Here is a 24,281-nt window from a genome sequence, read left to right as displayed (position 1 = left end):
GTTCCCCACCTAGGGATTGAACTCACGCCCCCTGCACTGGAAACATGGAGTCTTAACCACTGGACCACCAGGGAATCCCCTATTTTACATCTATTTTGTTGCACACATATTTTTGCCTGCTTTGTTCAATGATGCACCCTCAGAGCCTAGAACAGTGCCTGGCACACAAGATATGCTTGGGAAACACTGGGTAAGTGAGTGAGCATCATTTCTGCTCATCCTGGCTAGGACCTGCCTTGCAGCCACCTCTCCATGCCCCCAGCTCTGCTCCCTCAGCCCGTGAAGCCCAGCAGGATGTGAGGGTAAAGACCGCCCACTCCCAGGCTTCTCACCTGTGAGACGAGAAGGGCAGCACAGAACCAGAGACGACCTGGGCAGGGGTGGGGGTACACCCATGGGGCTTCGTGGCTGCGCGTGCCCAGATATAGCTCACCATAATGCTGGATAGCAACGGGACCCGGGGCTCAGTGAAGGATGAGCCTCTGGGCCACAGAGCAGACTATTTTCCCAAAACAGCCACTGCAGTATTTCCACACGCTCTCTCAGATCACTACTAGTCTCCACCAAAAAGAGTAAATCCATTCTCTCTCCCTTTGAATCTGAGCAAGAAGTTGCGGCTCCAATGAAGAACAGAACGCAATGAAAGTGATGCTCTGTAACTTTCCAGGGTGTGTCATCAAAGACTATACGGCTTCACCTGGCTCTCTCAAAACTCTAGTCCTTGGAAGCCAGCCACCATGTTGTAAGCAGGCCCCAGCCACATGGGGAGGTCATGGGCAGCTGCTCTAGCCAGTAGCTCCAGCTAAGGCCTCAGCCAACAGCCAGCATCAAGCATCAGCCCTTAGCCTTTGACATCCAGCTCCCACCCCTTCAGCCTAGCTAACCCCAAGTGGTAACAGATATGTTACCCTCTGCCCCAACCTTGTCCAAACTACAAAGTCAAGAGCAAAATAAGCGTTCTTATTTTTTTAAACCACTAAATTCCATTACGTATCTATAGTAACTAGAACTGGCCCCAAGGTTCATTTATCTCTTCAGTTAAGCCAAGGGGAAAGTACTAGCACTCCCATTTTATAGCCGGGAAAATCGAGGCTCAGCAAGGTCGAGATCTTGCCCTAACTCACACAGCTAGGTGGTGAAGAAGCAGGAAGAGGTTCAGGTCTTTCAGATGCCTTGATGCATGCTTGTTGCCATCCCCCAATTCCAGCTCCTCCCTCTGGACCACAAAGCCCACCTAAGGGGGCACTGCCAATGTTCAACCAGCTACCAAACCAGCGATGATGGAGTTCCTACCCTGAGCTCAGTCCCTCCACTGAATACAAACCCCTTCTCCTCTGAAGGGCAGCGGCTCTGGGAAGAAGGCCAAGGAAGAGGGTGTGAGCCAAGACCTGCTGTGCGCGTCTGGATCCCAATTAACAGCCGAGAAGTCAAGTTTCCCTGCCAAGGGGACTGGAAGGAGGGAAGAGAAGGAACCCTCTGCTCCTGCAGGTGGGCCGCAGGGCACAGGCTCCCCCACAGAAGGCCCCAGACCAGACTTTAGATGCTCAGGAAACCTCATCACCGTGAAACATACAGCACGACTTGGCCCTATTTCAGCAAACTGGGGACGAGCACGCCCACGATGCTTCCCCAAACCCTTCCTTCCAATGCGATGCAGCCACAAAAGCAGTGGGAGAAAAGCTATATGCAGCTGCAGACACATGTGTACACACATCCCACACGACTATCTGCTTGCCTGGATACACATGAATGCGCACGGTCACACACAGACATGTATGCAAAACAGCAGCCTTAGACACACTCATACACACTGTTCATACATACATGGAACATACATGTACATGCAGTATACACAGAGCCTGACTGTACGGGTTCACAGAAATGGACACACGTGAACGTACATATATCTGCATTCATATTCACAGACCTGCACATAGTCACACTTAGACGCATGCACACACCGGCACACACGCCCACATTCCTGTGGGCCTCCCCAGGAAGCCCCATCAATTTCCCCTGGAGCCTATCAATTTCCCCAGGACTGGCAGAGACAGTACAGGAAGAACTGTGGTTCCTTCAGTCTGAGAAGGTGAAGGATGGATGGCGGGGTGGATGGATGGATGGGTGTATGGAAGACACTCAAGTGACTTCCTATTTTGAAGCTAATTTGAACAGAAGCCAATTCCTCAGCCCCCTTTGGCCACCCTTTCTGATACTGACCCACATAGGTCTCCAAAACCTACTAACAATCCTTCACGGTGAACTGCAGCCAGTTCCCACCCTCTGAAGTTTCAGGGGTGGTGTCATATCCAGGGACTTCAGACTTGTGTATCCAACTCCACTAACACCTCTACTTGGATGTCAACCTCCTGCCACAAACTCAGAAGGTACCAAACCAAGCTGCTCCTCTCCCCCTAGATTCCACTGTTCCTGCCTACTTTCCTATCTCAGTTAATGGCCTCTTTCTCCTTCCAGCTACACAGGCTAACATCCTAGCACTCGCCTTTGAGTCTTCTTTCTCTCACACCCCATACTGAATCCATCAGGAAATTACGACGGCTCTACCTTCAAAGTGTATCTGTAACCCAACCGTTTCTGACCACCCTGACACTTCTGCTCTTGCACTCTCCACCCTCATGGGAAGTCCATTCTCAGCACTGAAGTCAGAGTGATTTCACTGACAGAAGTCAATGGCAGAAGAACAATAAAGAAAGTCAATACAACCACTGTTGGCCACCAAACTGACCAACCTTTAGTTACACTGACCAAGGAAAAAGGAAAGGAGACTCAAGCTACAAAGATCACAAATGAACATTACTACCAACCTTACAGAAATTAAAAAGATTATAAGAGAATACAATGAACGAAATTCCTAGAAAGATCAAACTACCAAGACTGGCTTAAAAAGAAATAAAAAGCCTTAATTGACCAATAACAAGTAAATATTGAGTCAGTAATCAAAAAAACGTGCCACAAACAAAAGCCCAGAACCAGATGGCTTCACTGGGGAATCTGAACAAATGTCTAAAGATGAATTAACACAAATCCTTCACAAACCCTTCCAAAAAATAGAAGGGGAAGAAGCGCTTGTCAACTCATTCTATGAGACCAAACAAAGATATCACAAGAAAACTACAAACCAATACTTCTTATGAATGGAGATGCAAAAATCCTCAGCAAATACTAGCAAGCCAAATTCAGCAACATATAAATATGATTTTACACCATAACCAAGAGAGGATTTATCCCAGGAATGCAAGGTTGGTTAAACACACAATCAATGTAATATACCATACTAATAAAATAAAGGACAAATGACATGACCATCTCAACAGATGCAATAAACATGAGCCAGACCACCTGCTCCTTAACACAAAACTCACTCTCAGTAAAAGCCACCTCGACCCAATGCCCACATGGCCCAACAAACTTTGTCCCCATCACCTCTCTGTCCTATTCTCCTTTCTTCACTCCACACTAGCCACGGTGCCCTTTTTGCTGGTCCCTAAACCTACCAGATACACTCCTGCCTCAGGGCACTTACAGTTGCCATTCCCTTTGCCTGGCACACTGTTTCCCGAAATACCCATAATTCACCATATTGTGAATTTTACTTATATATCTTACCTGTTAGCTATCTCCGCCAACTAGAATGTGAACTCCTTAAGAACAGAGCTGTTTTTGGCTGTTTTATTCACTGATATATCTGCAGTATTTAAATCAGCATGCCACTTGGTAGACACTCAATAAATAGTTGTTTAAAAAGAATGAATGGACAACAATAGCTGGTCACTCAACCATTCACACCGTGAGCAATGATCACCCCCACCCCCACCCCCCCCCACCCGCCTGACACCATGCTTTGAGCTAGGAGGGCTGAGAAAGATCAGAACCAACCTGGGCCCAGCTGGGAGGGGCGATCAGAGCATATGTAACCAGAACCTGAGGAAGACAGTGCTGAAGAGCGGTGAGGATGGAGAGAGAGGGCAGGACCTAGCCGTGAGCGATGGCTCCATGGAGAGATGGTGCTCCAGCCAATCCGTGAGGGCCCAGAATGATTCAGGCACACGGAGAAGGGGAGGAGTAGAGAGAGCAGATGGAGAGCCCAGATGTAGGGAGCAGGGGGCATGTCCTGGGAACCAGGCGGGGAACTGCATGGCAGGACCACATAGGAATAAGGCTACTAAGGGTATCAGGGCCATCCATGAGGAGCCTGGAATGCCAGGATGAGGAGTCAGACTTAGTTTTCCCGGAGGCGCCAAGGAGCCATGCAAGGCTTCTGAGCAGGAAAGGTCCGTGGTGTCACTCTGGCAGTGCAAGAAGAACAGGTTGTGGTGGGGGAGCAGGAAGACAAGGAGACCAGGAAGCTGGCTTCTTGGGACAGTCCCAGAGAAAGACAGCAAGATGTGAGCCAAGACGGGACGGAGTGGACCAAGAGAACAGGGGCAGAGGCTGCCCCAGTGGTAAAGACTCCACCTGCCAGTGCAAGAGACACACGGATTCAGTCCCTGATCCAGGAAGATTCCAGGTGCCGCGGAGCAACTCAGCCCACAGGCCACAACTACTGAGCCTGCGCTCCACACCAAGAGAAGCCACCGTGATGAGAAGCCCGCGCACGGCAACCAGAGCGTAGCCCCCGCTCACCACTAGAGAGAAGCCCGCACAGCAACGAAGACCCAGCACAGCCACAAAGAGATAAATCAATAGAAATTTATTTTTTAAGTCCATTAAGGAGATAAATTTACAAAAAGAAAAAAGAGAAGAGGGGCGGTTTGGAGGTGTTAGGGTTTGTGACTGGTATTAGTGGGCAGGGGTGGGGCGTGGGGACGTTGGGGAGAGCTGGAGCCTGAATCTCGGGACCTCAGGAGCACAGAGCCATGGACGCGGCCGAGGGGGGCCTGGTCAGGGCGTCCAGAGGGAACCACACCACTTCTGGAAGGCTGAGAGTTCTGGGGATCCCGTCCAGCCCCTGCAGGAGCCACAGGGAGGAGCAGGTTCCTAACACAGGAGGGTGGACATGTCCCAGACCCGCCCACCTTCCTGCCCCTCAGCCCCTCACGCCCCAGGGCAGGCCCAGAGAAGAGATTCTCCAGCTGGCTTTGTCAGCCAAGATGCAGTGTCATTTCTAGATGAGCCATCCAGCTCTGGAGATGCGCCAGGCTACGGAGGGGGGACAGCTGTGTCCCCGCAACACAGCCAAGGAGCCACTTCCCAGAGCCAAGCAAGACAGTGGCAGAAGCAGAGCTGGCAGGGGCTCCGTGGGCCCAGCCAATGCAGAGACAGGCCTTCAACAGGGCCTCCATCTGCCCAGGGCCGCCGCCTCCCTGCAAGGTCAGGCTCATTCAGTCCCCACCAGCTGGAGATGATGATCCCAGTCACGCTCTCGGCCAATAAGCACTAAGGCATTTATTAGGCTGGCTTGGTGTATGCCAGCCTCTGTTTCTCTCCCACGGGGGTGACAAGGGTCAATGTGGCATGAAGGACATAGACTTTGGAGCCTGCGGGGGCGGAGTTAGAGGCTTATCTGTCTCATTGTTGGTGCGGCTGTCTCTGGGCCTCAGTTTTCCCATCTGTTGAGTGGGGATAAGAAAAACCCTTTCCGACAAGGGCATATGGTGGTGGTGGGTTCGTTGCTAAATCGTGTCCGACTCTTGCGACACTATGGTCTATAGCCTGCCAGGCTCCTCTGCCCATGGGATTCTCAGGCAAGAATATTGGAGTGGGCTGCCATTTCCTTCTCCAGGGACAAGGGCATGATAAGGACCAAATAAGAGCACATGCAGGTGGGAATGCTAACAGAACTTGTCTATTTCCCAGGAATTTCAGTGGAAACCCAACCAAAGCTGAGGATGCTGGTGAGAAACACTCATACCTTAAAGGAGGTGCCACCTACCAAGGACAGTACAGGGCATTATATCTACCCAGTTTGGTCTAGCTTATGACACTCCTCCAGGCAAATATTCTACATTTAATTTTAAATAGAGAAGAAGATAAAAGACTGAGACTTTCCCTGCATACTTCTAAACTAGAATAATACAGTAGAAGAATCATTTTTAGAAGAAATGGGGTCCCATTATCTCCAATCAAAGCATTAACTAGGAGGGACTTCCCTGGTGGTCCAGTGGCTGAGATTCCACGCTCCCACTGCAGACTGCCGGGGTTCAATTGTTGGTCAGGGAACTAGATCCTGCATGCCAAAACTGAGATCCCATGTGCTACAGTGAAAATCCAGTGTAGTGAACAATTTTTTTTTAAGCATTAACCAAGAGCTCAAAGGGCACACTTTAGAGTCAGAAAAGCTTAGGCTCAAATCCTAGTTTTCTACCCCTTCCTAGCTGAGGCTCTTGGTATGCCTTAGTTTACTTATCTGTTAAATGGGAATATCAGAGCTTCACCTGGAAGTAGTGATAAATATAATATTTGGGAAGACCTGGCACAGTGTCAGCCTATGCGAAACAGGAGTTCCCTACCCACCGCAGCCCACTCCCACCTCTGAAAGGGCCCTCACTTACATAGGAGGCCAGGAGGGTGGTCGGCGCCAGGATGAGAGCCAGGTAGAGGCAGGGGGCTGCAGCAAGCAAGCTGGCAGCACAGATGAGGGGCTCAGCCTGAGGGTTGATTTTCTTGTACCTCCTTGAAGTCTCTGCTCCTAGGATGACCCCAATAATGCCAGTCACAACAGTCAGTACCCCGAAAATCAGGCTGATGGAAAAGAGCAGAGAGGGCTTGGTCAGCGGTGGGATCAGGATAGGGGTCCAGCCACCTGCCCTCCAGTGCCTGACCTGGTATGTGTGTGTGTTCAGTCATGTCCAACTCTTTATGACCCCATGGACTGTAGCCAGGCTCCTCTGTCCATGGATTTCCCCAGGCAAGAATACTGGAGTGGGTTGCCATGCCCTCCTCCAGAGGATCTTCCCGAACCAGGGATTGAACCCATGTCTCCTGCGTCTCCTGCATTGCAGGCAGATTTTTTACAGCTGAGCCACATGATCTGGTACCTGCAGGGCATGTGGCTGTGGGCTTCTTCCCCTCCCTCCTAACCTGGGTCCTTGGGACCCTGCTCAGGGATCCAGGTACTCCCCTACCCTTCCCATCCCCTTTCCTGCCTCATCCTTGGGACTTCACTGGCTGTGTGGGAGACATTTTCATCACTCCAGCACCCAGCCTGTCTCATCACCAGCAACCTCCTGCACTGTCTCAGCACTGAAAACTGCCCCACTCCACTCTAGCCCCAACCTCCTTGCCTTCCAGCCCCAAATACTAATGGGATGGAGATAAGTGAACATTTACTTATAGAGCTCCTATGATACTGGCTGGATGTGAGAGTTGGAGTGTGAAGAAGGCTGAGCGCCGAAGAATTGATGCTTTTGAACTGTGGTGTTGGAGGAGACTCTTGAGAGTCCCTTGGACTGCAAGGAGATCCAACCAGTCCATTCTGAAGGAGATCAACCCTGGGATTTCTTTGGAAGGAATGATGCTGAAGCTGAAACTCCAGTACTTTGGCCACCTCATGGGAAGAGTTGACTCATTGGAAAAGACTCTGATGCTGGGAGGGATTGGGGGCAGGAGGAGAAGGGGACGACCGAGGATGAGATGGCTAGATGGCATCACGGACTCGATGGACATGAGTCTGAGTGAACTCCGGGAGTTGGTGATGAACAGGGAGGCCTGGCGTGCTACGATTCATGGGGTTGCAAAGAGTCGGACACGACTGAGCGACTGAACTGAACTGAACTGATGATACTGGCACTCACCTGGGAATTTTACACTTCTTGATTCCATCCTTCACTCTCTGTCTCTGAACATCCCTCAAGTAGCCCTTCCTTACTTCACTACCTTTCCCACCTACTCTTGGGCCCACTTCCACTCCACTTGGTCCCTCTTGCAGCTTCTTTCTGTAGAAACGTCATTCCAAGACAACCTCCATACAGGTCTCCAGAGGATGCTTTCTAGGACACCAATCTGACCATGTACCTGCCCAGCTCCTGTCTAAAATTCTCCACCAGCTCTTAAATACCCAACAGATTTGATTCCAGTTCATTGTGGTGTACATGACCCTTCCTGATCTGACCCTCAGTGACCTCAACCCCAAACCCCAATTCCATCCTCCTCAACCCCTAGACTTGTTTCTGTCCCCACTTCATATCTTTATTCCTTCATCCAGAACACCCTTCACTGATTTTTCTATTTACCAAACTCCTATATATCCTTCAAGACCCATCACAAATGTCTCCTCTTTGGGGATGCTTTCTCCTGTCCGTTTGCTGATTCATTCACTCTTTCAGTTACTATAGCACCTTCTGCGTCTCTATCATCAAGATCACTCACTAGACTGTGAATTCCTGGAGAACAGAACCAGGCTTGGTTTACTTTCTTGACTCTAGGCTGGGAGCGTAGAGTCTGGAACAAGCGATATATGTTAAGCAAATGGCTCACTAATCTCTCCCAGAAGTTCCCAAGTGAACAGGTGAGGAAGGTGAGGTTAAAAAAGGTCAAGGCCAAGAATACCCAGCTAGTAAGTGACAGAACCAGGATCTGAATATACATCTTCATCCTGCTGGTCCATCTTAGCCCAAAGGATGGACCCAAGCCTCCTTTGAAGGGCAAAGGGATGCTGAGACTGACTAGCATGAACTCTTGAAAACAACAAATGTAACTAAGACTTTTCCAGCCCTTAACTGGCTTCCTGTTATCCTCAAAGCTCCCGGCCAGCACTGCAGCACTGGCCTCTGATGACCTGTGTGACCTCCCTTCTTTTCTCCCTCCCTCCCTCTGCACAAATGATTGAGAATTCTCTAAACTTACCCTACATTTTCCAGCTTCCCTGTCTTGGCCCACACTCTTCCCTCTTCCTGGGACATGGTTGAGAACTGGAGGCTGGACTACACTGACCCTGACTGTTGAGTACCACCCCCCCCCCACCCCACCAACCATTCTCCACCTGGCCAGGGTCCTCTCCCAGAGCCACACCTCTCCAAAAGTGCCAGCTGCCTGCCATGACCTCCCTGGGTCCCACCAAGGTGTAAGAACATAACAGATGCAAGACCATGGTTACTGACAAACTGAATGTCACCAAAAAAAAATCTCCAGAGAAGACAGGGACCTGCCTGAGGCCACACAGACCCACACCAGCAAAACCAGGGTCTCCTGGCTCTCTTCCTACTGAACAAAGCATGTGTGTCCTTAGGCAGCTTAAAGGTGCTTAACCAAACCTTCCTAGGCTTCCAAGCTGTACCAGGCTCCAGCTCAGCCCAGTCAAGTGACCCCGAATCCAGACGAATGCTATCTGCCTCTGAGTCTTGGTCTGAGCCGAACTTGGCAGGTTCTCAAGACCTTTCCAAGACTCAGGATTGATTATTCGGACAAATGATTTATATGGGGGCCCCCCAGAGCCCCTGATCAGAGGGGTGGACAGAGGATACACCTACCACGAAGTGTCTCCACCCCCACATCGCAGCCCCAGAATCAGACTCTCAGAGCCAAGAGGGTCCTCAAGGCCTGCAAGTTCTGTGCTGATCCCCTGTACAGTGGCCCAGGCAAGCAGCTATCCAATGCCTACTTACATGACCCCAGGGGTGTGAAACTCAGTAGCCCCTTGCTGCCCCTTCCGTCTGGGCTCTGGATGTTGGAAGTTTTCCCTCTGGCTGAGCTAGAATCCTGCGTACTGTGGCTTCCTGCTCCCATCCAACCGTTACCCGAGGGCTTAGCCTAAGGAGGGTGTATGAACAGGTAAGTTCTGGGGACTTCCCCAGTGGTCCTGTGGCTAAGACTCCACGCTCCCAATGCAGCAGGCCCAAGTTCAATCCCTGGTCAGGGAACTAGATCCCATATGCCACAACTAAGACCCGGCACAGCCAAATAAATAATATTTAAGAAAAAAAAAAGCTAAGATCTATGCAAAACCAGGGCTTTCTACCCATCCTGGGGTAGACTAAACAATGCCCCCACCCAAGACATCTATGTCCTAACTTTTGGAACCTGTGACTGTTCCCTTGTATGGGCAAAATAACCTTTGTGGATGTGACTATATTAATGTTCTTGAGCTACAGAAATTTTCCTCCACTTTTTAGGTGGGTCTCTTAGTGCAGCTACAAATGTCCTTATAAGAGGGAAGCAGAGGGAGATATGAGACTGAAGGGGACAAGGCAATGTGACCAGGAATGCAGTGATGCAGCCTCAACCAGAGGCCGCCCGCAGGCACCAGAAGCGGCGCCGGAGGAGGCTTTCCGAGAGCCTCTCGCGGGAGCGTGGCCCTGCTGAACTTGGTTTTGACCCAGTGAGACCATTCTGGACTTCTGGCCTCCAGGACTATGGGAAACATTTCTGTTGTTCGAAGCTACTGAGTGTGTAGACATTTGGTCCATCAGCTCTGGGACCCAAACACTAACTCCCATGTCAGTTTCTCACTCAGGTTCTGGGAAGGAGCCAAGTTAGAGGAAGAGGCTGAAGCAGAGAAAGGGGAAATCACTGGCCCAGGAGTGCACAGCCAGTGAACGCCCGAAGGGGGATGGAGTCCTGGCTTATTTTTCCACTTTTTCAAGCTGCTGGGGTGACTTTTGGACTCAGTCTTTGCCTCTGGGGAGATAAGAATCTAGCTGTAGAGCCAGGATAAACATCATAATATCCTGGGACTTCCCAGGCGGTCCAGTGGTTAAAATTCTGCACTTTCACTGCAGGGGCACGGGTTCAGTTCCCTGGTTGGGGAACTAAATCCCCACATGCCATACAGTGCAGCCAAAAAAAAAATCACAACCTCCTTTGGTGCCTCAGTTTGCCATCTGTAAAATGGGACAACCTCATGCTTCAGGTCCCTCTGAAGCAAGGCTGCCTAGAAATCCCACCATTCCCTAGGTCCCACAGAAGACTCACTCACCCCCAAGTGCCTTCTGGACCCTCACAGTGGCCCAAGAGCGAGAAGACAGGGAGTAGGGCCCGGAGAGGACAAGGGAACGGCCTGTGGCCACTCAGCAGCAAGAGCTCTGCCTGAGCTAGAACCAGGCCAGTGGGCCCCCAAGTGCTGGTGTCCACCCAGAGACTGAGTCTTGGGACTCAGAACACCAAGAACTTCCCCATCAAGAGCCCAGATGTTGGGGACGTCCCTGGCAGTCCCATGGCCGAGACTCCACACTTCCATTGCAAGGGGCACGAGTTCGATCCCTGGTCAGGGAACTAAGGTTCTGCATGCTGGCTGTGTGGCCAAAAAAGAGCAGACATGTCCCTCACCTGTCCTGGCTGTTGCACGGCTCCCGAAAGCAGGGAAGGAGCAGCCCGTGCACCACACGGGCCTCGAACAGAAACTTGGGGGCCCAGAAGCCCAGAGCTCCAGTCACAAAGGCCATGGCTGTCACCCCAAGCGTCGACCACACAAAACTCCAGCTGAAAGAGAAAGTGGATGAGACAGAGGACAAGATGGTTGAATGGCATCACCGACTCAATGGACATGAGTTTGAGCAAGCTCTGGGGAGACAGTGAAGGACAGGGCAGCCTGACATGCTGCAGGCCATGCGGTCGCAGAGTTGGACATGACTGAGCGACTGAACAACAAGGAAAAGTGCTCTGGATGGAGCTGGCAGAGGGCTGGGGCTCTCGGAGCCTGTCTGCTCCCTTCCTCCATCTCCTGGGCACTCAGGTGATCCCTGATCCTCCACCAACACCCTCTAAGCAGCCTGCCTGCCCGTCCCACCTCCACACCTTCGCTCCCGCTCTGCCTTCCTCCCTTTTCTCTGAGGACCAAGTCTCCCCGACCAGAGCGACCCAAATCCAACATCACATTCTCCAGCAATCTGTCCCTCTCCCCTGCCCTCCACTCGGCTCATGGCTCTGTAACAAAGAAGTGGCGTCCGGTCCATGCCCCACATTATGGTAAATTATGAGACCTGGGTAGGTGACCCCCACCTACCTCCCCAGCCATGCCTGGAACAGAGGAGGGGTACTCTCCCATGAGGCTCAGAGAGGTGAGCGTTATACACTCGGGCATCTTCCCAACAACCTGAGAAGCCGGCAAAGCTACAGAACCATGTCTGCTGAATAAATGAGGGGAGTGAGGCTCCAAGTCTCAGGTCACTCAAGGATAAGGCAGTGGCAGAGCCAAGGCCGGAGCTCCCTCCCTTCCAGCCCAAATTCTGTCTCATGGCAGGCAGAGGGAGGCCTCTGAGTGGGGGAGTGACATCTCAGCTGGTGACAAAGAACTCAAAGGAAGAAGAGGGCTGTGAACGCTGCTGGGGCGGGCAGGGAGGGCTCCCTGGAGGCGGAGGTGGGGGGCGGTGATGCTGGGGCGGGCAGGGAGGGCTCCCTGGAGGCGGAGGGAGGGAGGGTGGTGATGCTGGTGCGGGCAAAGGGGTTTTCAATGACACGCAGGGAGGAGCAGAGACACTCACTTTCTCCACAAGTAACGGACGTCCTCACACCAGCTGCTCCGTGGGTCCCCCGTGGTTGCGACCCCCTGCTTCTCAGCAGCTCCCCGGGGTGGGTCTGGAACCAGCATGATAAGCAGGATCAAGGCCACAGCTTCCAGGCAGGGCATGATCTGGGGACAGGAGGGCCCAGGAAGCTCAGGGCCACATTCCTGGAAGCCAGGAGATCCCAGCTGTGACTGAACTTTGTGGACCAGGTTCTTTGGTTGCTCTGTGCCCCAGGGGATAGGGGAAATGGGCTCATATTGGGGGAGCTGGTTATACAGAGCTTGACATACCACTGCTTCTCATCCCCTCACCCCTGAGAGGACAGGCTCCCTGGGGAGCATGGTCCCCTTGGGATTTGACTTAATACCTGTCTGTCCTGTACAGACACTACTCTGTTGGAATCAGTGAGACTGACACGGCTGAGAACTGGAGGCTGGACTACACTGACCCTGACTGTTGAGTACTTACTGCTCCAGTAAGCGTTTCTTTTCCTGGCCCACACCTCCATCTGCCACGCCAGCCCTGTCCAAGGGTCTTCCCCTCCCTTGTCTCACTGATCCTTAAGATTCCATAAGGTAGCTTTACTTCCCCACTCTACAGATAGGTAAAGTGAGGCCCCAAAGAGGGAGGTGACTTCCTTGCGATCACACAGCTAGCAAACTGAACAGCTGGGATATGAACCAGGGGCACAACTTCCAGAGGCCATGGTCCATATGCAGCCCTGAAGCTGCCGATGTCTGAACACCCGCCATGGCGCCAGACACTGTGCCAAGGGGCAAAGGCCACTGGAGACTGGAAAGTCCCCACTGGCCCAGGGGGGAAAGCAGAGGGAAGAAAAGGAAGCTGGACTCACTCGGAGGGCCCAACGCCAGTTCCCAGTCAGCTTTGTCACAGCCGACCCCAGCACATAGCCCAGACCACTGCAACAGAGAAGTGGGGGGAATGGGCTGTGAGAGGAGGCAGGCGGCCCCAAGACCAGACTGAGCCAGGGTGCCCCTACCCCAGGGAGCCAGCTCTCAGCAGCTCACAACTGGGAAAAGTGAGCCACATGAGGCCCAGATGTCCCCTGCCCTTGGTAAGTCACCAGTGACCTCTGGCTCCAGGCCCATCCCAACCACCCACTGTCTCCCTATATAAGGACCACTCACCCCACCTCTCCAAGTCTCAGCCCAGCCCAAGTCAGGTGATTTCAGGAAACATAAGTCAGAGTTCAGGGGTCCAACTGCAAAGCCCTGTCCTATCCCATTGTGGGGTGTGTGGCCCAACCCTAACACAGTTCCCTGCCTCACCTCCCAGAGTCAGCCCCTCCCTGTGTAGCCCACACTGCTGAGCTGCTCTTTCTCCCTCCTCCTGGAGTGTATTAGTATGTAGGGAGCATCTCCATTACATATCTCTAACCCCCATCGTAGCCTGCAGCTAGGTGTTATTGGCCCCATTTACGGATGAGAAAACTGAGGCTCAGAGAGATAAAGTGACACAGAGAGGAAGGGTAGAGTTGGGTTTCAAATGCAGCCCCTTCTGCTCGATGTCTCCTACATCCAGCCCAGCCCCTGATCTGACACCTCGGCCTCAGTTTAACATCCAGAGAAGTAGATCCAGGGTAATACCGACCTTCCAACAGGAATAAAGATGTAGAATATGGCCAGCACACGGGTCCGCTGGTCCCTCACGAAGAGGTCTCCCAGGACAGTGGGTGCGATGGTGGAGTAACTGGCTGTGCCAGTCCCCACCAGCCCCCGGGACAAGAAGAAGAGCCAGGAGTACTGGGAAAATGGGCACAAGACCACAGTGAGTTCCAGAAATCACCCTCGGGGCAAAGGGGACTTAAAGATCTGTCAGAGGGACCAAGGGCATCTTGTGACTCGGAGATCAGGGCTCTAAGTGAAAAGTGAAAGTGTTAGTCGCTCAGTCGTGTCCGACTCTTTGCCACCCCATAGACTGTAGCCCATCAGGCTCCGCTGTCCATGGGATTCTCCAAGCAAGAATACTGGAGTGGGTTGCCGTTCCGTTCTCTAGAGGATCTCCACAACCCAGGACTCCAGACACCTCACTATTCCCCCAAATCGCACAGGCGCCCCCTGCTGGCGCCCACAGCCACTGCCCTGAGGAGCCTTCTTCCTGGGCATCCTGGTTAGCAAACTGGCCTTTGCTCACCAGGCCACTTCCGCAGACAGTAGTAGCTACCCTCACCCCAACCCCCACCCCCACCCCTAGCTCAGTCCAGAGGAAGATGCCAAAGAGGAAGGCCCCTGTTAAGAAAGTCCAACGGCCTGTTGAGGAGACCCCTCCCTCAGCCCTTGGAAGGCAGTCCCCCACAGCCAGCCTGGAGCCCGGAACAGAGCAGAAACAGCTCTGCTGGAGCTGGATCACAGAGGAAGAAGATGGGGGAGGCTCACCCCAGGGGCCTGGGAAGGAGTGAGGGCACCTACCCGGGGGGAGATGAAGGAGCTGGAGAGACCGGCTCCGGACCAGAGCAGGATACCGAAGCTCAGCGTGGCCTTGCGGCTGTGTCGGTCGCCCAGGTAGCCAAACACAGGTGCAGACAGCAGCAGGAAGCTGATGAAGACTGGAGGAGACACACAAGGGGCAGCATGCAGCAGAAGGCTCCAGTAGGCCCAGAAAAGGAAACTGACTCAGCTCGCTTTAAAGTGAGTAGAAACCGACGAGAGAAAAACCTAAGCTGAATCCCCCAATCCCCGCCACAGCCCAGAGTCAGGGGGAGTGGGAGGAAAGGGTGGGGGGGGCTGGGCCCGGACTCAAATCTCAGCTCTGCGGCTAGCTCACTGTGCAGCCTTGGGTGACTAAGGAGTGCTCTCTGAGCACCAGCCCAACAGTGGAGGTCAACATTCCCCCCTCCCAGGCTGTGTAAAGGTGAGACAGGAGTGAGCACAGGGTCTGGCACGGAGATGCCAGGGCCCTGTCTTTAGGAGAACTCCCACCCCTGTGAACCTGACTTTGGGCCTGGTGAAATTTTGCTCTCAGGCCCCTGCTGGAGGTAGCGGGTGGAAGGCCAGGTGGGCGGGGTGTGGGCCAGATGCCTGCTTTGAGCAGATGAGCACGGTGAAGAATGAGCACACTGATTATAAACCAGCGGCCCCTGGAGGCTGGAAGAGACTTGGTTTTCCTAAGTAAAACATTCCCCTGACGCTGCACTTGTATTTATACCATTTTTCCAAAGTACCTAACACTTATGAATTGGTGACTGGATTAATGAATGCGTTTACTATTCTGCGAAGACAAAGAAATTGCCACGTTTTTGCTTAACTACACCACGTGGATAGGCATACCTTCACTGCCTCTGTTCCTCAGATAAAATCGCCTCCATCCTTCTCGCGGAGTCCGCTGCCTCCGAGAGCCGGCAGGTGGCCAGCGTAAGGTCTAACCCTTCGCCACCCGGTCCCCCCCACCCAAGGGCCTTGGGCTCTTCGGGGCCCCGCCCAGCGTCTGCGTCTTCATTCACTAAGCACAGATGATTGACGTTTTCTGAATCCAATGAATGCCCAGAGGCGTCCCAACTCAGGCTCCAGCCCCTCCCACTTTGCCCTGACCCGTTCTCGTATTGGGTTACGCCATAAGCAATTGGCGGAAATTAAGCCAGTTTTGACCTACAAAAACGGCAATTGAATGTGGTTTGACCTAATACTCCGCAGAGAATGGTCTTTGATGTCAACGGCATTTAAAAATTTAATAACTACTGCCAAAATGAAATGCGAAAATTGGCCTCCAAAAAGGCTCTATCAGTTTACGCTGGAATAGAAGTATTACATATTGTTTGCTGACACTTGATAGGATGAATCGATTTATTTTTGTTCATTACATATTGTTTGCTGACACTTGATAGGATCAATCGATTTATTTTTGTTCATTTAATGGTTAAAACACAAATGGTGTCTCCCCGACGTTTTAATCAGCATCATCCTTTTCCCCAGTGAGGCTGAGTATCAGCCCCTGTGTTCACATCCTCAGCCTATTTTTTTCTGTTGGCTCTCTGTTGATAATTTCTCCAGTCCCTTACATTTGTTTTAAGGATTTAAAATCAAATTCTGAAACTGAATTCCTGGGCTGACATTCTGACCCCACCGCTTCCTGGTTGTGTGACTTTGGACAAAATCCTTTACTCTCTGATTCCCCTTTTATCAGAGTACAAAAGTAATAGTACTTCCCCCCTAAGCTTATGAAGAAGATTAAATAAAATAAAGCATATAAAAGATAGGCTTTCTGTAAATACCCAACAGATGTTATCTATTATTATTGCTAATTGCATTTATAGTTTCAATCACCATCATACAGAAAAATTTAGCTTTGATGTAATCAGATGTATCAATCTTTCTCTGGGGAGGTTGTTTTGTGTCTTGTTAACACATATCTTTGTCACCTAAAGTTTCTATTTCCCCAAATGTTCTAATACTTTATGAGATTAGGGGTAGGGATCCCTCACAGTACGTGTGTGTGCATGCTCAGTCGCTAAATTCTGTTGGACTCTTTGCTATCCCATGGACTACAACCCACCAGGCTCCTCTGTCCATGGGATTTCCCAGGCAAGAATACCGGTGTGGGTTGCCATTTCCTTTTCCAGGGAATCTTTCCGACCCAGAGATGGAACACAAGTCTCCTGCATCTCCTGCATTGGCAGGCAGATTCTTTACAACTGAGCCACCCGCAGGATGTAAACACTTTAAACCAGCAGATCTCCTGGAATGGAGAAGCCCATCCCTAAGTGGAAGGCAAGCACACCTTCACTCCCAGCACCTCCAGATTCAAATCATTCCTGTGACAAGGTGGAAGTCATTAAGGAGCACAAGGTTCAGAGAAGGACTCTATAAGCAACCATCTGGATTTGAATCCCAGCTCTCTCACTTGCAAGCTGTGTGGCCTTCAGAAGCCCCATTGGCTTTCTGTGCCTCAGGTTTGCCATCTGTAAAATGGGCATAATAATAATAACCCCTGCCTTGTGGGATTGTTGTGAAGATTAAATGGCTACATGTTATTAAGCCCTTAGAACAGCACCTGGCACATGGTAAAAGCCACATCAGTGTTTGTTTTAAATATTGTAAATCAGTTAACCAACTCCAGCAGCTTCTCTGTCCCATTGCAGTGGGGCAGAGGGGGTGGGGGGTGTCTGACCACTGCTTCGCCCCACCTCCCACCCCATTCTTACAGCTACACTGAGCCCTCTGAGCCATCAGTTTCCTCCAGTCTGCACCCCTGTGGTGACTCAGAAAAGTAAGAAGACTCACCGAAGCCACCGGGGACAAGCCTGGTTGTCAGGCCTCCAAGCTCACTGCCCTTCCCACACACCTGTTTGGGCTACTTCTGCAGAAAAGACCCTTCCCTTCATCCAGTCTCAAACACATATATGCACATGCACATCCCCACTACACACTAACAAGCACATCTCTGTGTTCACAGGCTTTCCCTCTCTCCCTCTCTCCTGTCCTGTCTCTCTCACACACAGACTTCTCCCCCCGCACAACTCATTTATCAGGGGCCTTGCAGTAGTAATCCTGGTCGCCATGGTAAGAACCAGGGAAGGGAAATACTGACTCAACTTCCATTATCTGTTTAATCTAGAAGGTTCTGGGTATTGAGCCTAGAAAACCTCCCTCTGGCTACAGTATGACTGGAAGATGAGCACCATCTGCCCACCTTAGCCCTGAGATAAGAGCAGCTGGGAAAGACGGCCATCTAATGCAATGATCTAACTCTTTGGTTCGGTGCCTCCATTTGTAGAACTGTGTACCCCTTTGCATGTTTTCAGCTAACATCTAAGGCATTTTTTATCGTAAGTTTAACTAGCTGCAAAGGATGTGATTTCCAGCCGTGATTGTATTTTTTAAACTAGATTGTCATCAGTCCTTAGGGCTGCAGATCAAGTTCATGGAAAACACGCATCACAGAGCCTTATGGGCAAAGTCGGTCCTCATCTGGTAAATCGATAGGGCAAATCAGACTGATTATGAGAAAGATATGAAAATGTCAGCTTAGTTTTTTTAATTAATTTTTACTGGGGTTTTGTTGATTTACAATGGTTATCTTGGTTTCCACTGTACAGCTTCATTTTTTTTTAATTGAAATGAATGTGTTGATACCTATCCCTGAGACAACCATCTCACTTCTGAATTCTCAGCTGTAGATAAAGAGAAGACTGTCACACACGCGCACAGGCCAGCAAGATAAGGCTTGGCGCCTTGCCATCCCGGGTTTGTGGCCTGGAGCAAACATCTGTCCTGCCCACAGGGCCTCATCAGCAGAAGCCAGCAGCCATGAAGGGTCCCTCTGTCTGATACGGAGGCGGGCGGTGGGGGGGGGGGCGTTAAATATTCTATTTATTTATATGGGTGCACCAGGTCTTAGTTTCACTACTCAGGCTCCTCCTTGCAGCATGTGGAACCTAGTTCCCTGATCAGGGACTGAACCTGGGCCCCCTGGAGTGGGAGGGTAGAGTCTTAGCTGCTGGACCACCAGGGAAGTCTCCCCTGGAGGTTTTTCACACCTAGTAAAACTCACAATGAGGAGCGCTGTATTTTCCTCCCCAAAATGGTGGGCAGGTGAGTATTAAAGGGGAGGTGGGAAAAAAGACCCAGATGCTTGTTCTCAGGCAGATCTATCTTAGGAAAGAAATATATGGGCTTGAGGATCCGTACAGGGATTCTCAAAACTGTAAAGAGCACACAAGTGTATCCTATGTTGTGACAGTGTGTGCACACATGTGGGTACGTGTGTGTGCATCTGGGTGTCACCATCCAGAAACCCATAGAGAAAGAGTTAGCACCTCATGACCCCAACCGCCCCCACCTTGAAATGGAAGCTGTGGCTGCTCCCCTCTGCTGGACTGTAGGCCCCAGTGGGCCCAGACCCCATCTGAGCCCCTGTGGATATGTGTCGCTGTCTGTCAATCTACTTTTATTTTTTTATTTTTGGCTGCACCGCGCAGGATCTTAGTTCCTTGACCAGGGATCAAACCCACACCTACAGTGGAAGCACAGATTGGAAGCACAGATCTTAACCACTAGACCACAAGGGAAGTCCACTGTCTGTCTGTCTGGGTCCTAGTGACCAGGGTTTTCAGATCCCTGAGAAGAGAGCACATATTAGAAATTCTAACCCCAGCTACACAGCTGAGCTTAATAGACATGAAGGACGAATGACCAACTCCCCAGCCAGGATCTGAAGCCTGGGAGCCTTTTCAATCCCCAGATGCCTCCCTTCTTTCCCCAGCCTGTGTGCATGCTAAGTTGCTTCAGTTGTGTCCAACTCTGCGCAGGCAAGAATACTAGAGTGGCTGCCAAGACCTCCTCCAGGGTATCTTCCCAGCTTGGGGACAGAACCCGTGTCTCCTGTGGCTCCTGCATTGCAGGCAGATTCATTACCGCTGAGCCACCAAGGAAGCCTCCTTGCCCCAGCTCTCACCCTCAAACCCTAAGAGGCTGTTCAGGCACCAGATCCCAGCCTCTGCTGCCTCCTTCTCTGACACAGACTGTCCCTTCCACCCAAACACCACCCATCCTCTACGCCAGGGGACTCAGTGGGGCTCAGGCTGGCCCCCTCACCAGCAGCTGGAGCTGCACAGAGAACAGGACCTGCCAAAAGACCCCCGCCCAGCGTGAGCTGACGACCCCAGCCTGGGGACTCCCTCCTTACCTGTCTGAAGCAAACCAGCATTGCTGTCACTGATATGGAAAAACTTCTGTACGTCCAGCAGCACTCCTGTGGACAGATGGACAGCACTCAGGAAACGGGAAGTTGCCTGCCAGGCCTCCAAAGGCAGCTGCCTCTGCATTTGGGACAGGCTCACAGCTGACCAGCTCAGCACAGACATGGCACCTGGGCCCACTCTTCTCATCCCTCTCTCCCACACATGCGCACAACGACACATACACACACACAGGATCCAGCATATCCCAAAGGCACAGACATACCAATTCACGCACGAGGCTGCATGCCTGGACTACACACACAGGCTCACACATCACAGACATGCAGATCCACATAGGCACATACAAACAGGCACACCCGGAGATACATACTCCCAGAAGCAGAGGCACTCACACACAGGAGCCAGCACTCACAGCCGTGTAAGTCCAGTCTTGTACACCCACACACAGGTACACTGAGAGGTACACATAAAGACACACCCACAGGCCCATGTGCATTTGCACATATGCAAGCCTGCCATTCACACCATAGTCAGAGTGACTGGTGTGCTCACTCAGTTGTGTCTGACTCTTTGCGATCCCATGGACCGTGGCCCACAAGGCTCTTCTGTCCCTGGGCTTCTCCACGCAAGAATACTGGAGTGTTTCATTCCTTTCTCCAGGGGATCTTCCTGACCCAGGGATCGAAGCTGAGTCTCCTGAACTGACAGGCGGATTCTTTACCACTGCGCCACCTGGGAAGCCCCGGAATGACTGGCAGCCATCCACTTAGACTACGGTGTAATGAAAGTCCCTGAAACTGCGCAGCGCAGCAGCCTTACTTGTATACAAACTCCAGATATTCATAGATACACATATACATGCATGAGCATGTACACGCAAAGATATGTGTGCCCTGGCCTGGCCCAGGTGCACACACAGCACGTTCTTCCAGAGGCATGAACATACCGACATGGAGTGCCTGTGAGAGCTTCAGAGATAGGTCCCATTTAGGTCTGACCTTGGCCCCACCTCCCTGAAGGTTGCAGGTTCTTGCTCTAAGATCTTGCTAGCCTAATATCCCATCAGTCCCTAGTAGTATATCAAAGCCAGTCAAGGTCCAAGGCACCTACTTATCTGAGCTGTGAGGTTCTGACCCTGTCATCACTTTGAATTATGAGATGGCTGAGGGCCATCAGTATCACTGTCCCCATTATACAGACTGAGAAACAGAGGTCTCAGGCACCTATGGCTGTACAGTTGGGAGCCTACCCTCCCGCCCAGTGTCACAAATGGGGCTCTGCAGAAACGCCCCCACAATGAAGAAGAAAACCTGCCATTCACACCTCGAAGACCTGCCAGCGGGTGAAAAAGATGGAAGAAACAGAGAAGTCAAATAAGAGATTTTTGTTCTGATATTTACTTTGGACCCAATTGCCACAAAATCCAGATACTAGCTTCTATGTCTTTCCTTCTCTCTTAATACTTTTAATTACATGAATTAGATATATTCATTGTCAAGAAAGAGACAACACAGATAAGCAAAGTCAATGGTGGGCTTCCCTGGTAGCTCAGTGGTAAAGAATCTACCTGCCAATGCAGGAGACATGGGTTCGATCCCTGGTCCAGGAAGATCCCACATGACGCAGAGCAACTAAGCCTGGGCACCGCAACTACTGAGCCTGCGCTCTAGGGCCTGGGAACGGCAACTACTAGAGCCCACATGCCCTAGAGCCTGTGCTCCACAACAAGAGAAGCCACGGCAATGAGAAACCAGTGCATCACAACTAGAGAGTAGCCCCTGCTTGCCGCAACTAGAGAAAAGCAAAGACTCAGCACAGCCAAACCTAAATAAATAAATAAAATTATTTTAAGTCAATGGCTAAGTAAAAAATTCTCTATAATCACATTCATTTTAGGGGCTGGGACTCAGTCCCTTGTTTTGACCACTCCTGGGCTCCTCCAAGCCCCATGCTGCTCTGGAGGCAGCCGGGAGACCAAGTGTGGGTCCAGCCTTGTTTTCATCTTTCTGCTATCACTCTGCCCTCCCAGAGACCTGCTTCACGCAAGAGAATTCTTGGTGCGTGAGAACCACCTGCCTCAACAGTCCCCAGGCACCGGGCAAGGTTTCACTTCCCCAGGCCTCCCTCAACCCAATAACCATGGCCCTGCTACTCACACAGCCAGAGGAAGTCCTTTCAGTCCTCGGGGGCTGAAAGACCTCCATACCCCCAGTTGCCCCTTCCCCTCCTCTTCAAGCCCTCCACCCCAACTCCAATGCAGGGCTCCTCAGCTTCAGCCTGATCTATCGCAGTAGCCTCTGACTGACCTCTGTGTCTCCTGTGGCCTCCATCAGAGCCTCAACCCCAGTTACAGTCTCCCCACTTAAAAATTTTCCGTGGCTCTCCATTGCTTCAGCAGAAAGTGCAAGCTCCCAGCCTGGTCCCCAAGAAACCTATGATACAGCCCCAAATACTCTTTCAGAATAATTTCCTGCTTTCTCCATATCTCTCCACCTCTGATCAGACCCTGCTCTTTTGCCCCATTCCCTGCCTTACCGATTTTCTCAGCCTTCAAGACCCAAACCTTCTGCCCCTCATCCGTGAATTCTATCTGAACCCTCAGTGTTTCATCCTGGGAAAGTTATTTGCTCAGTTGTCTCCAACTCTTTGTGACCCCACAGACTGTAGCCCACCAGGCTCCTCTGTCCATGGGATTTTCCAGGCAAGAATACTGGAGTGGATTGCTGTTTCATCCTCCAGGGGATCTTCCTGACTCAGGGATCCAACCTTGGTCTCCCGCATTGCAGGCAGATTCTTTACTATCTGAGCCACCAGGAAAGCCCCCTTTTTTTTCATCCTGGGGCTGTCCAGTTAATAGTCACTCAGCTCTGTCCTGGATTAGAGACACTTAAACATGTGTTCTGTGTCCCTCTGAGCTCTTCAAAGGCAGTCACCCACAGGGTCTGGTGCTGTCTGCAATCCCCAAGTCACCTTCATTCTGCATTTGCGAGCTGGTAACTGATTAATCCACATCCTGGCCTCAAGGAGCCCAGCTGCTGCAGACACCTCCTCTGAGCTCCCCAGGTACCCTCCCAGCAACCCATGTTTCCTCATCTGGCTGCATCTCTCTGTCTTGCAGGAGTCCTATTAACAAGTTTCTCTTTCTGCCACATGAGATGGTCATTCCTGTGTTCAGGAGCTACAAGGTTGAATCCCCCCCCCACTGGGTCCCCAAGGCCCATAGCACTCAGTTCATCTTGAACGAGCGCATGATCAAGGCAGAAAAGAAGGTTGAACTTTGAACGAATGAACAAAGAAGTGGTGACATGCAGACAGAGCGAGTTGAGCCCTGGGGCCTACAGGAAGGAAGGCAGAATGTGCAAGGTTTGCACGCCGCCTGCTGCCCCAGAAACAAGCAGCCAGCTGGTCCTTGCTTGGAAGCAGAGCCAGGCCACCCTGTCCTACGCCAGGACCTCACCTCAATGTTCCACCCAGAACTTCCAGAGCTTTGTCCGAGGCCCAGCCCTCCCTGGAGTCCTCACCTACCCACTGCCATCAAGCACCCACACCTGTAGGCACACTCAGTCGGGGGATACATTGGGAACTCGTTTGGTCCTCTCCCCATTCAGGCTGGCCTGAAACCATTGCGGGGGGCGGGGGCGCAGAGGTGAGAATAGCAGAGATGCGGCGCACAAGGAGGAAGTTTGCTGGGTGGAGGGTCACTGTGGACACACAGCACCAGCTGGTGGCAGGTGCTGCCCAGCTTGCCCGGCCCCTGCCTCACCTGCAATGATGAACCAGTTCATGTAGTTCAGGAGGTTGATGTAGCAGAGCACGGCAGCAGCCACATAAGCTCTCCAACGGGGCAGGCTCCACGGCGCGGGCATGGATGGAGAGTCTGTGTCCGCGGCCCTTGAAGGTCCACCTGGCCCCGGGGACTGACTGTGAAGCCCTTCTGACTGCCTGACCTCCACAGACATGCCCCCAGCCTCTCCAGCCTACAGCTCCCGTCCCAGGATGGATGCCGGGATGAAAGACACATCAGCTCTGCACAGAGTCACTTCCTGTGGGCTCCCAGTCGCCCAACCTCAAAGCAGCTGCCCTAACCGCTCAGGATCTTATCACAGGTCTCTGCTGAGCCCACTGCAGCCTCACTGGTGAGATTTCACCATCCACAGCCCCTGAGGCTCGAGGTGGGGGAAGAGAGCTCCTGGCCCACCACCCAGAGTAACTGGTCCTTTTGA

At 51.8% G+C, this 24,281-nt stretch overlaps 1 protein-coding gene across 2 annotated transcripts in view; it reads right to left on the bottom strand.

The window, feature by feature from the left end:
• Window positions 1-24,071, bottom strand: part of SPNS3 (sphingolipid transporter 3 (putative)) — a 42,324-nt gene extending 18,253 nt beyond the window's left edge. The window contains exons 1-8 of one of the 2 annotated variants that reach the window (XM_018064441.1): window positions 23,822-24,071; window positions 20,043-20,108; window positions 14,831-14,967; window positions 14,013-14,164; window positions 13,255-13,321; window positions 12,378-12,565; window positions 11,224-11,376; window positions 6,513-6,702 (exon numbers count right to left, since the gene is read on the bottom strand). In XM_018064441.1, coding sequence (XP_017919930.1) covers window positions 6,513-6,702; window positions 11,224-11,376; window positions 12,378-12,565; window positions 13,255-13,321; window positions 14,013-14,164; window positions 14,831-14,967; window positions 20,043-20,108; window positions 23,822-24,017 — 1,149 coding nt within the window. In that variant the 5' untranslated portion in view covers window positions 24,018-24,071. The remainder of the gene's footprint in view (window positions 1-6,512; window positions 6,703-11,223; window positions 11,377-12,377; window positions 12,566-13,254; window positions 13,322-14,012; window positions 14,165-14,830; window positions 14,968-20,042; window positions 20,109-23,821) is intronic. The other variant, XM_013972283.2, reaches the window with a different exon arrangement.

The sequence above is a fragment of the Capra hircus genome, chromosome 19 (assembly GCF_001704415.2).
Source record: "Capra hircus breed San Clemente chromosome 19, ASM170441v1, whole genome shotgun sequence".
In the NCBI taxonomy this organism is placed as follows: domain Eukaryota; kingdom Metazoa; phylum Chordata; class Mammalia; order Artiodactyla; family Bovidae; genus Capra; species Capra hircus.
Note: the sequence above shows the minus strand (reverse complement) of the source record. Positions and strands in the feature narration are given on the sequence as shown.